We start from the raw sequence: 12,566 nt of genomic DNA on the forward strand, positions 1-12,566 counted from the left end.
ATAGTGTTAGGCAAGACAGATAAAGTACCAGCCTTCATGGATCTTATACTTTAGCAAGGGAAGATGCACTATAAGCATATAATTTCAGGTTGTGATTAAAAAAAAAACTATTCCGAAAAATAATGCAGAGTAAGAAGACTAGAAAATAATAACAAGGGTGGGGAGGTGGCAGGTCACTGCTGGTGGTCAGTGAAGATGTCTCTGAACAGAGACCTGAGTGCAGTAAGTCTAGAGAATCCTGCAGATTTGAGAGGAAAGGTTTCCAAAGCAAAGAGCAAGCCTGAAGTAGGAAGCAAGCTCATCACATCTTAAGACCAGCAAGGTCAAACAGTTCAGAGGGATGGGACTCCAACGGGCCATGAGTTTGTATATAATTTCTCTGAAGAGGCTACAACCATCAACCGTAAGCGACCACCTACATTACAGGACGCTTCTAACGGCTCCCTCCTCCACTCTTCTTCACCTCCAATCCATTTGGTCAGTTGGTCAGTTGGGAAGTGGTATCTGACTCTGTGACCCCATGGGCTGCAGCATACCAGGCTCCTCTGACCTCCACTATCTCCGAGCGTTTGCTCAAATTCACGTCCACTGAGTTGGTGATGCTATCTAACCATCTCATCCTCTGCTACCACTTGGCTTCCACGTGGTTACTACATGGCTCCTACCACTTAGCATCTTCACTCAACACTGACATTCACTCATGCTGCTGCTTTTTAGCCAAAGGTCAAAATCATGCAAAGCTATGCATGAATTAGGAGTGCAAGTATATGCATAAGACTAAAAGGAAACATACAGAAGATATAAACAGAAATTTCAGGATAATGGTTGCTCTTGGGGGAAAAAGGAGGATGAAGGACTGACTCAGAGAAAAGAACCTCGGGGAAGAAGAGAAGCAGCAACCAGAAGCTCCAATGGTACAGGTGATGCTTTATTTCTTAACCTAAATGATGAATATGTAAGTGCTCACTCTGTATTTTTACAACTCACATATATTTTATATGCACGAAATGTATCATAGGAAAAGTTTTAAATCTTCACTATTCTTCCATTGATCTTAGCATAACAGCCAAAATGCTAACTGCTCCAGGCACACAGACTCAGCCCTACCCTTGCAAGCAAGCAAGCTCTTTCGCCTTGAACCCTGTCCTCTGACATCTCCACCTGAATAGTTCATTCCTACTGTCTCCTCAGACTCAAGGATAGCCTCCCGGTCCCTTCCCCCAGACCAGATCCTCCCCTCTCATGGCACTCTGGACATTACCAGCATGTATTACATTTCAAATGAGATAACCCAGCAGCTCAAGCCTCTCTTTCCTAGAGAGGGCAAGGACCTCGCCTGACCTGTTCATCTTCCCTGTTAGGCCTTATACAGTTCCTTGCAGACCAAGTTAATCAAAGTTTTTGGACTGAACGAGGAACAGAAGTAATCTGGATGGAAAGCACGTCTCACATTAGTCTGCGCATCTACCTTTTCCCCAGTCCCAATTTCTGGCTCCACTCCCAATCAAAGAGCGGACATGGCAAATGGTTAAGTTAAATATAAAAAGAAGAGTGATATGCAGCTATGCTTTAAAAACAGGGTCCTCTGAAGGCCTATCTTATGAAATTACTCTTGGTAGTGGTGAAGAAAATTAACTGGGAAATTACAAAAAGGAAAAAGAGAAATGGAACAATACTTTGCGGGGCATTATGAAATCTGAATCTCATCAAAACCAGTTTGAGGAGGACAAATTCTATTACTGAATCCAATTCCCATAGAGCTCAGTTTTAATCTACCACACAGTATTGCCCTTTTTCAAGTTGGTCTATTTAATTAAAAATCATCAAATAAAAACTGTATCCAGAATGTTCATACTTATCTGTATCAATACAAAGGAAAGGGACACTGAATTTTAATTACTGAGTGATTAGAAAGGGCTACATTTTTTTAATATGAAACAAATTAAAAAGTATTTTCCATTATAGATATTTTAAAATGCACATAAGAGTAGAGAAAACAGCATAACAAATCCTCAGGTATCCATCACACACCTTCCGTAATTATCAGCATTTTACCCATCCTATTTCATCTGTTCCATTACTGACTGAACGACTGTTGGAGTATTTTAACATCAGACTATTTCATTCACAAATACTTCAGAAGTAAGAATGTTTTCACCTTTTACATGAGCACAAGGCCATTTTCGCACCCTAGATTAACAACAGTTCCTTAACATTCATCTAATACTTAGTCCATATTCCTATTTCCCTAACTGCATCAAAAACATCTTTTCTAGTTGGTTTACCAGGCGGCGCAGTTGGTTTAAAAAAAAAGAAAAAAAACCCTGCCTCCAATGCAGGAGATGCAACAGATGTGGGTTAGATCCCTGGGTCAGGAAGATCCCCAGGAGGAGACAACAGCAACCCACTCCAGTATTCTTGCCTAGAAAATTCCATGGAAGGAGGAGCCTGGTGGGCTACAGTCCACGGGGTCGCAAAGAGTCGGTCACAATGAAGCATGCACACACAGATCTGAACGAGGATCCAAAGTTCACATTTTATACTCAGCTGTTATGTCTCTTAAATCTTTTCTAATCTAATAAAATTCCCTCCCCACCATGGTTTTCCTGCCGCCTTACCCCACCAATGACATTTATTTGTTGAAGAAACAAAGTTATTGGTCCTACGGAATGTTCTACATTCTGAATTTGACTTGTTTCCTCATGGTAGTGTTCAACTTTTTCCTCTACCCTTCATATTTTATTTAAATTGGAATTTAGATCTAGAGGCTTGATTCCATTCAGTTCAGTCATTTTTTTTTTAGCTTCCTATTGTATTAGGAAAATTCTATTATAAGAAATTTTCCACACCAACTATATGATTACCCCACAATGAAATTCATATCAGGAAAAGCAGTATAAATGCCTTAAGTCTTTATTTATCAATTCATGATGAAAGACTTTAAATGGATCAAATATCTCTTAATTAAAGTTTTTCAGCAAACTGATACGCCTCACTATTTGACAATGAAGACAAACGTTAACTATTTTTAAAAACTGTATTAAGCACACTGAGAATCAGATGTTGAAGTACTAAACTGAATCTATCATCTTTAAAGTCACTTTAACTCACCCTCAACAGCACTATGCTATAAGCCATCAAGTCAGAAACGAGAGTCTCAATTCACTCTTTTTTCTCCTTCTTGCTGAATCTTTTCAAATTTTCTCATTCTTCCATTCCACTTACATATTCAACAGCAGGCTAAGCTAAAGGCATTCTATGGGGCTCAAAAGACACAAAGGCCTCTACAGTTAAACAACACAGAGAAAAATCAATTCCTGCTTTGATGCTAAGTTTAGAAGCCATGCAAAGGGAAAATGTCCATGTGTTTCTTTCTTTTCATTTCACCTTCATTCCTTTAGGCCTAAAATACATCTAGGTCTTGGATGTCTCATTTTTACTTCAGTGACTATTCATCTGACTATCAGAAAACTAATGGTTGAACTTAATTTATTCAACACTGCTTGCTGAATATTCAATGAATATTTAGTAGCTTCGCAAAACTGTTCGATTTTAAATCAGTCCTTTTAAGTGTTTCTGCATACTTGGTGTAAGAGACAAACTTTAAATAAATGCTGTATTTCTCTCTAATGAAAAATGCCAGATACTTGGTGTTTTAATACTGAGCTTTTAGGCCGATCAGCAGAAATTCTCTCATCTCATGGAGGACGACCTTTCTGAGGGCCTGACAGTCCTCCACTCATCACCCTGCTTGGTGTGGTCTGACTTTTACTAACCAGCATGAGAAAGACAAGAAGTAATACTGCAGCACGTGCTGACGGGTGCCTTCCCAACCACCAATCTCCCTTTCTCCTTGCTCACTGAGTCACAGCGCTGTCCTCAGGGAAAGCTCTGTCCCTTCCTCACTCGTCCCAGGGGTGAGTTTACGCAGGTGAAAGCACACGAGTGGTGGCTCATTTCCCTCACAAGTGACAAGAGCTGAGACTGGGCATATGGTGAGATGATACCAGGCTGGTGCCAAAGTAATTGAGCTTTTTGCACTGTCGAAATGTGCCATTTGACACTGAAAGCCATTCTTAAACAAATGCGGTTATGTTATACATCATTTAAATGCACACTTCTCGCTTTATGTTTTTTTGCTAATGACTTATTACTTGCTGTTTATATGTATTTTAGACCATGGAAATGATGTTAGACAAAAAGCAAAGTCAAACAATTTTCTTATTCAAGTTCAAAATGGGTCATAAAGCAGCGGAGACAACTTGCAATATCAACAACGCTTTTGGCCCGCATTTGTTAGGAACTGCTAATAGGCAGTGCAGTGCTGGTTCAGGAAGTTTTGCAAAGGAGACAAGAGCCTTGAAGATGAGGAGCATAGTGGCCAGCCATCAGAAGTTGACAACCACCAATTAAGAGCCATCACTGAAGCTGATCCTCTTACAACTACACAAGAAGCTGCCCAAAACTCAATGTCGATGGTGATCATTCAGCATTTGAAGCAAATTGGAAAGGTGAAAAAATTCAGTGAGTGGGTGCATCATGAGCTGACCACAAATCCAAACAACTGTCTTTTGAAGAGTCACCTTCTCTTATTCTATGCAACAATAAACCATTTCTTGATCAGATTGTGATGTGTGACAAAAAGTGGATTCTATATGACAATGAGCCTTGACCAGCTCAGTGGTTGGACACAGAAGCTCCAAAGCACTTCCCAAAGCCAAACTTGCACCAAAAAAAGGTCATGGTCTCTGCTTGGTGGTCCGCTGTTGGTCTGATGCACTAGAGATTTCTGAATTCCATTACATCTGAGAAGTATGCTCAGCAAATAGCTGAGACCTGCCAAAAACTGCAACACCTGCTGCTGGTGTTGGTCAACAGCAACAGCCCAATTCTTCTCTATGACAACGCCCAATCTCACATTGCACAACCAATGCTTCAAAAGTTGAAAAATTGGGCTACGACGCTTTACCTCAACCACCATATTCACCAGACTGTTGACTAACCGATTACCACTTCTTCAAGCATCCTAATAAGTTTTTGCAGGGAAAACACTTCCACAACCAGCAGGAGGCAGAAAATGCTTTCCAAGAGTTCATTACATCCCACCAAAGCTTGGATTTTTATGTTACAGGAATAAACTTTTCTCTCATGGCAAAAATGTGTTGATTCTTAATGCTTCTGATTTTGATAATAAAGATTTGTTTTTAAGGAGTCTACTTATAATGATTTAAAATTCATGGTCTGAAACCACAATTACGTTTGCAGCAACCTAATAACTGGAACCATAGGGAGTGTAAGAATAAAGAAACCCACTGAGGAGAGCAGAGTGGAAAGGTGGGAGAAACCCGGGTATTTGATGACACTGTCAAGCCTAAATTAACCAAACCTGGACCCATACCACCTCCATATGCCTGGTTATGTGAAATAATAAACTCTGATTGTTGAATGCACTTTTACTCGGGTTTTCTCTTATTCTAATGGCCAAGCCATCTGATACAGATGTTTATCAAAAATTGCATTTAAAAAGAAAATGAAGAAGGACAACCTAGAATAAAAGTCTGAAAAAACAAGTAATAACATGTCTTCAGTTCAAAAAAATCAGTTATACAATTACATTTAAAAAACTAGTAAACTACTAGTTTAACAGTAACTCAAATAACAAAGATCGAGGTGCTTTTTACAAGTGGACTAAAAGTAACCCAGCACTACAGCTTGGCTCAGAAAAATATTACAACCATGTCAAGTAGACCATGTTAGAACTAGAGGCTTAAGATCATGGTGGCAAAGTCATAAAAAGTTCAACACCAATAATCATATTTCTGAGATAAATTAGGCTTACAACGTTAAAAGCAACGTTGCAAAACAGGAGATTACCCAAAGCGGTTTACCAGGAGGGTGAAAGATAAAGAGACTGTATGACCTGAGGACAAGCCAAAGGAATTATTAATACAAATGCACAGTCTGGAAGACAGAAGACTTAGAGAGGGCATGATGGCTACTTCCAAGGGTTCTCCTTGCAAGCGGGGACAGGACTTAGTTTCATCATGTCAGAGGAAGGCATCAGAAGCAATAGTGGGTTGATACTGCAGGTAGATTTGCTTTTAAGAAAGCAACTGTCTAACCAATAGAGCAATCAAAAAGCCAAGAGAGGCTTCCCCGGTGGTTCAGTGGTTAAGAAACCAATTAGCAACACAGGCAATACGAGTTCCATCCCTGGTTGGGGAAGATCCCACATGCCACAGAGCAACTAAGCCCCTCTGCCACAACTGTTGAGCCCACGCACTGCAGCTACTGAAGTCCATGTGCCTGGAGCCCGTGCTCTGCAATAAGAGAAGTCACTGCAATGAGAAGCTCGCACATCGCAAAGAAGAGTAAAGTAACCCCTGCCTGCTGCAACTAGAGAAAGCCTGTGTGCAGCCACCACAACAAAAAAATAAACAAAAGATAATCGAAAAACAAAGCCAAATAAGTTATCACATAAGAGAATGAAATTCACTTTCCCTGAGATGAAGTAAAGATGGAGTTGCAATCACAAAGAACATTCTAGAACAGTATTTTTCAGAATTGTAGCAGTACACACACATCATTGGTTGTACAAGACATGATTTTAACTGGTACCTACATTTAATCTTATTATGTATTCATTTTACCATACATGAAATAAATGTACATACTAAGTTAGCCATCAGTTCCATGGTTTCACAAATACATGCTGTTTTAGGATAAGTGAAATAACAATGTAAAGTTCATTTAAAGGAAAACATTAAACCAGTATCTCCGATTTAACATAACTGGATATATTACTTTATGATTTGTTAGATACAACCCTAGAATTTATATAGATAGGCAATACAAGGCCCAAAGAAAATTTTTGAGTGGAAAAATAATTTTAAAAAAGAAAGAAAAAACATTCAGTTAACTATAAGTAATACATGGAAATGGTAAAAATTATGAAGGTACCACAAAAATGACTGAATTCTGGACACGCTGTTTTGTGAGGATTCTTGCACTGAACATCCTAAAACTAAAGTTCCTCCTTTATCAAAGCTGTCTTAGTGTTCAGTGGTTCTATCAAAATACAATCATTCATAACTACATCTACTCGAAGATCCTCCTTCACAATAAAATGGAAGAACTGAAATCTTCTATTATTTTCATCACAATCTCAGAAATTATGATTTTTTAAAAGCTAGAGCAATAAAAATGATGTTCAGAATCTTCACATAACTACTCTGTTATTACAAAAAACGAACACTCTTGCATGTAATAAGCCTTTACTGAAGCCAGGAACTGTGGTGGACACAAATTTGAAAGTAAATTTGCAAGTATACATTTGAAGGACCTACTGAGAAAATTTTTAAAACACACCCAAGAAGAAAATTTTTACTACCATGTTCAGTAAAAGTATATATGCATTTTAATGACTGAAGACCAAACTACTTTCTATGCTACCCATACACACAGACAATATCTAGTAATGAGATTTAGAAACGAGATTTAGTTTTTAAACTTATTCGGTAAGCTCTGCTTTATATTCAGGATTTCATGCTCATGCTTAAATATATTCTGAAAATCCTTGGTGAAGGCCTAAAGGCAAGTCTTACAATGTCTGGGTGGAAAGTCTGCCTACTTCTATCTTAAGGCAGTGTATGGAGGCATAGCCTTTCTAAAGCCTAAAGACAGTAATGGACCTCTGGAGGAAACAGTGCCACAGTAAACTTCCTACCAGAGGCGTTTTTACTGACTAATGAGAAGCCTGACCTTTTCTTCTTTTCCAGCTCCTTAGGCCAAGAGGTACTTGATGGCTGGATAATGAGATAACCAGTGACAACTAACGTGTATAAGAAACACTAAAACTTAAACTTCTTGTCCCCTGAAGACATTTCCCCATGTGTCCACCCCCAAATGGATTTCAACCAAAGAAAAATAATCAGCCCAGAAAGACGTCCTTCCTACCTCCTGACTGTGCTCCTTGAAGACCTGCAGTGGGCCCGTGGCCCTGGCGGTATCCCAGAGCTGCAAGGAGCCGTCGCCACTACAGGTGATCAGCACATGCTCATTGTTCTCACTCCAGGTCACATCAAACAAACCGTCATTCCAGTCAAAGCTACACCAGGAAAAGTAAGACCCAAAAATCTAGTGACATAGGCAGCTGAACATACAATAACAATCTTTTTTGTTTTTTCCAGTTGATCACATATTTTAACACAGTATCTCACAATGTCTTCACAAATATGGGAGATTCGTGGAGGAGGCACTTGACAGATGCCGAAACAAGGGCAGAGAACCTTAAAAGAACAGCCCAGTCACGAGGCCAGAGAACGGCACAGCAAATTAACATCAGGGCTTCCAACTAGAAACATGGCACCGTTTACGTGAGAACACGCTGCCACACTTGTGAGCTCGCTGTGTTCTGTGGTTCAAAGGAGGGATCAGCAAGCACTTGAAAATATCACTTTAGATCAATAATTTCAGTGTTTCCCATAAATCTTTCACCTGAGGTATCAGCAGGTAGTTATTTTCTGAGGAAATTTCCTTTCCTTTCTCCCCCCTTGACTAACTCTGAGGGAGGTGTTAATGAGTCTAACAGTCACACAGGTAAGAAAAGTACAGAATGAAGAAAGGGAAAGAGGTAATAATTAGTTCCTGAATGAGTAATGCTAACCTACACTAAGACACAAAGGTGACTTTGTGGTCCAGTGGTTAAGAATCCACCTTGCAATGCAGAGGATGCAGGTCTGGGAACTAAGATCCCACATGCCCTGGGCAACTAAGGCCACACGCCACAGCAAAAGATTCCGCGTGACCCAACAAATATCCTGTGTGCCACAACTAAGACTCATGCAGCCAAATAAATATATATAAAAAAAAAAAGGACAGCAAAGATAGGAATGTCAAACAGGATACCAACTAGCTCACATTTTTGTATGTCTAAGTTTTATCATTGATAAGTGAATACTGAACAAGAGATTTAGAAGTGACATAATCACAAGTTAATGGCAAAAATCAGTTCTACACTATGCAAATCCTGAAAGCTCTTTTATATTGCAAATTAAAACATCTTACTGATCACAAAGATTCAAAACCAAAAGCAACAGAAAATACATATAATTTTAATAGAACCATCTTACCTTCTAAAAAGCCTAAGCCCAGATTCATTTTGATCCAATATTAGCAGAGTCCCACTGCCTAAAGGAGAAAAAAAGTTGAGGTCAATGCAAAGGGGTATCAAGAACCGAGAACAATACTAGTCACAAATTTCTCCCTAAAGTTTCTTGAGACCACATAAACAAAATGATCAGGACTGTGCTCTCCATTTCTCTCTACACTGTACTTCAATAATTAAATATTAAATTTACTATCTCACCAATGCCTGGATTCCAGACACAGCTCAACAGGGGAGAGAGATTTAAGTGCATCCTCTATGGCCAGGATGACATGCACACAAACCTCCCAAACATGTGTGATCATTCCTATTCACAGGTGAGAAAACTCAGGCTTATAGACACCAGGGACTGCACCTTCTACTATAATACATCACACTGCCTCCACAAAAAAACCTAAAATACATTGTGTGTGATTTTAAAACAAATACCTGGTGGATTTTACCACATACTTGGCAGTAAAGTGCTGAACACAATATACCATTACCTACCAAAGAGGAATTATTTTACTGAAGGATCAGTGTATTTTAAAAAGATATTTTTTACACGGTTGGAAGAAAAAAAAAAAGCTCTATTTATACACGATTGACTTTAAAAAAATATCAACTGCTTTTAGAGAGATTTTTAAGGATTTAATTTAAAATATTACAAACTCACGAGTCTTCAGTCTTAAAGGTGGGCAAGTATTGTAAATCTGAATTTGCAACCACTAAAAGTTAATAGTGAAAACATAAAAAGCAAATATTTCTCTCTTTCTGAGCTGCAGAAATCACTTTTCCAACTATGATTCTACCAAAAAAAAAAAAAAAAAAACTATCGCGATCTGATATTATGCAATGAACTGTTTCATAGAATTTGTGTGTAAACAATAGCTAGGAAATGAATTAAAAGAAAGTCCAAAATCAAGAAAGGAATCCTTCCTTTCAACCAGAGACAATTAACTTGAGCCTCTAACTGCCTGTATATGTCTGTATTCCTCTCAAGACAACAAAGGACTCAGCGCTTGATGAATTTCTTGCTGGTTCTTGCGGGGAAACTCCTAGCGTCTGTTCATTGGAAGGACTGATGCTGAAGCTGAAGCTCCAATACTGTGGCCACCTGATGCGAAGAACTGACTCCTTGGAAAAGACCCTGATGCTGGGAAAGATTGAAGGCAGGAGGAGAAGGGGACGACAGAGAATGAGATAGTTGGATGGCATCACCGACTGGATGGACATGAGTTTGAGCAAGCTCCTGGAGCTGGGGATGGAGAGGGAGGCCTGGCGTGCGGCAGTCCATGGGGTTCGCAAAAAGTAGGACACAACTGAGCGACTGAACTGAACTGAACAGGGTGCATCCTTAGGACGCACAGCCTGTGGTGAATGTGGTCCGATTAGCCGGTACTGGGTGATCCTGCAGACCGTCTTCCAAGCGCTGTGGGTCCGGTCGGGCCGGCAGGAGGAGCCACACGGGCTCAGCCAGCTCTCCGCAGAGCCACTTGTACCCGGCGGGGCGTGTGTCATGCGGGCGAAGGAACTGGTGCGCTTTTTAAGAGGAAGGACTACGGGCATTAGGCACCTTCCACATCCTGCTTCCGCACAGTAAGTGGAGAGGTGTGGCACTCTAGGCCAACTCCGCACACTGGACAAAAGCGGTCAGGAAGCCAGCCAACTCCTTAGCTACCCCTGGCGTTCTTTCGCGGCTCCTTCTACAGTCGGAAGTGATTTCCGACCACGGGGAGGAGCCGGAGCTTGGCTGGAACCCGCCCTCGCCCCGGAGGCTCGCCGCCACCCGGCCTCACCCGCGATGCCGTAGTGCTGCGAGGCGGCGCAGGCCAGTCGGCCCGGCAGGTACGGGGAGAACTCGGCGGCGTAGCCGTGGTGGCCGGGCACCCGCAGCGTCCGTACCCCTCCGCCAGGCGTCGCGCTCATCCCGCCCGCTGCCTCCGGCCCTCGCCGCTTTGGCCGCCGAAGCCGCTCCGAATGGGAGGCGGACCGTCCGGACTCGCTACGGGAGTTAGACTCTAGCAGCCAAGGCGGAAGTGAGGACACCGGGTGCCCTGAATGCTAGATTTCGATTGGTCCCCAAGGGAAAGGGAATTGACTCTGATGGAGGCCATACTTGTTTTGGGCAAAACAAACGCATGACGCCGGCTGTAATGAATTAAACCTGAAGGTAATTTTTCAAGGATTAAGTGGTGATTCTGACACCTTTTGTTTTTACATCTCAGCCTCCACCGCGGGCTATCTGGCTCTTATTAGTTCGTTGATCTTTTGAAAAACTGGCATCAGGGAATGTGGTTGATGATTACAAAATGAGACAAGTTACAGCAAAGTCTGAAACCATGCCGCGAGTCCGAAAGGCTACTGAGTGATTTGTTCCTCAGGGAAACTTAAGGCATAGTTAAATCCACGGGCGTGAAGCTCAGGAAAGAGACATCATTAGCAACTAACTTAAAAAAATTTTTTTTTAATTCTCATTATATTTATTGTATAGAATTAACTGCTCAGATGTTGGAGCTGATTAAGAAAAACTAAGGCTCATTCATCCATTCAAGTATTTACCAGGCATACACCATATAGGGTTTCCCTTGTGGCTCAGCTGGTAAAGAATCCGCCTGCAATGCGGGAGACCTGGGTTCGATCCCTGGGTTGTGAAGATCCTCTGGAGAAAGGAAAGGTTACCCACTCCAGTATTCTGGCCTGGAGAATCCCCATGAACAAAGGAGCCTGGTGGGGTCGCAAAGAGTCAGACATGACTGAGCGACTGTCATTTCACATACCAATATAGTGTGCTAAGTCGCTTCAGTCATATCTGACTCTGCGACACTGTGGACTTTTGCCCACCAGGCTCTTCTGTCCATGGGATTCTCCAGTCAAGAATACTGGAGTGGGTTGCCATACCCTTCTGCAGGGGATCTTTCCGGGCCCAGGGATCGAACCTGTGGCTCCTGAATTGCAGGCAAATTCTTTACCGCTGAGCCACCGGGGAAGATCTATACCATATAGAGAGTGACCATATAGTACTTATCTGCCAATAAGCCCCTTTTGAGAGTGGAAGAGAGTGCAGTTAATAATTAAGCCAGGTCAACAAGTACAAACCTAGTCACATGGCCACTTTAAAATACACACCAAGTGCAATGCTAGGCACTGGGGATTCCAAAGCAAGAAGATACAGTCCCATGTCATTAGTTAAGTGTAACCAAAATACTGTATGTGCTATGAGAAATATATAGGGGCTTTTTTTTTTTATAAAACTAATTGTCAGTGTTGGAGGATGGGGAACAGGAGGAAAAGCTTCAGAAAGCAAGTAATACTTGTGTAAATAATGATAAGCACTAAGTTGCTTCAGTCGTGCCCAACTCTGTGACACCATGGACTGTAGCCTGCCAGGTTCCGCTCTTCATGGGATTCTCCAGGCAAG

At 41.3% G+C, this 12,566-nt stretch overlaps 2 protein-coding genes across 2 annotated transcripts in view; one reads left to right on the forward strand and one right to left on the reverse strand.

The window, feature by feature from the left end:
• Nucleotides 1-11,175, reverse strand: part of PEX7 (peroxisomal biogenesis factor 7) — a 73,124-nt gene extending 61,949 nt beyond the window's left edge. Inside the window, exons 1-3 of the mRNA XM_070461455.1 lie at nt 10,945-11,175; nt 9,132-9,189; nt 7,957-8,107 (exon numbers count right to left, since the gene is read on the reverse strand). Coding sequence (XP_070317556.1) covers nt 7,957-8,107; nt 9,132-9,189; nt 10,945-11,074 — 339 coding nt within the window. The 5' untranslated portion in view covers nt 11,075-11,175. The remainder of the gene's footprint in view (nt 1-7,956; nt 8,108-9,131; nt 9,190-10,944) is intronic.
• The window catches only part of MAP3K5 (mitogen-activated protein kinase kinase kinase 5), a 244,561-nt gene continuing 243,101 nt past the window's right edge, over nt 11,107-12,566 (forward strand). Inside the window, exon 1 of the mRNA XM_070461452.1 lies at nt 11,107-11,318. The gene's annotated coding sequence lies outside the window, so the exon portion shown is untranslated. The remainder of the gene's footprint in view (nt 11,319-12,566) is intronic.

This window comes from Odocoileus virginianus, chromosome 34 (genome assembly GCF_023699985.2).
Source record: "Odocoileus virginianus isolate 20LAN1187 ecotype Illinois chromosome 34, Ovbor_1.2, whole genome shotgun sequence".
Classification (NCBI taxonomy): domain Eukaryota; kingdom Metazoa; phylum Chordata; class Mammalia; order Artiodactyla; family Cervidae; genus Odocoileus; species Odocoileus virginianus.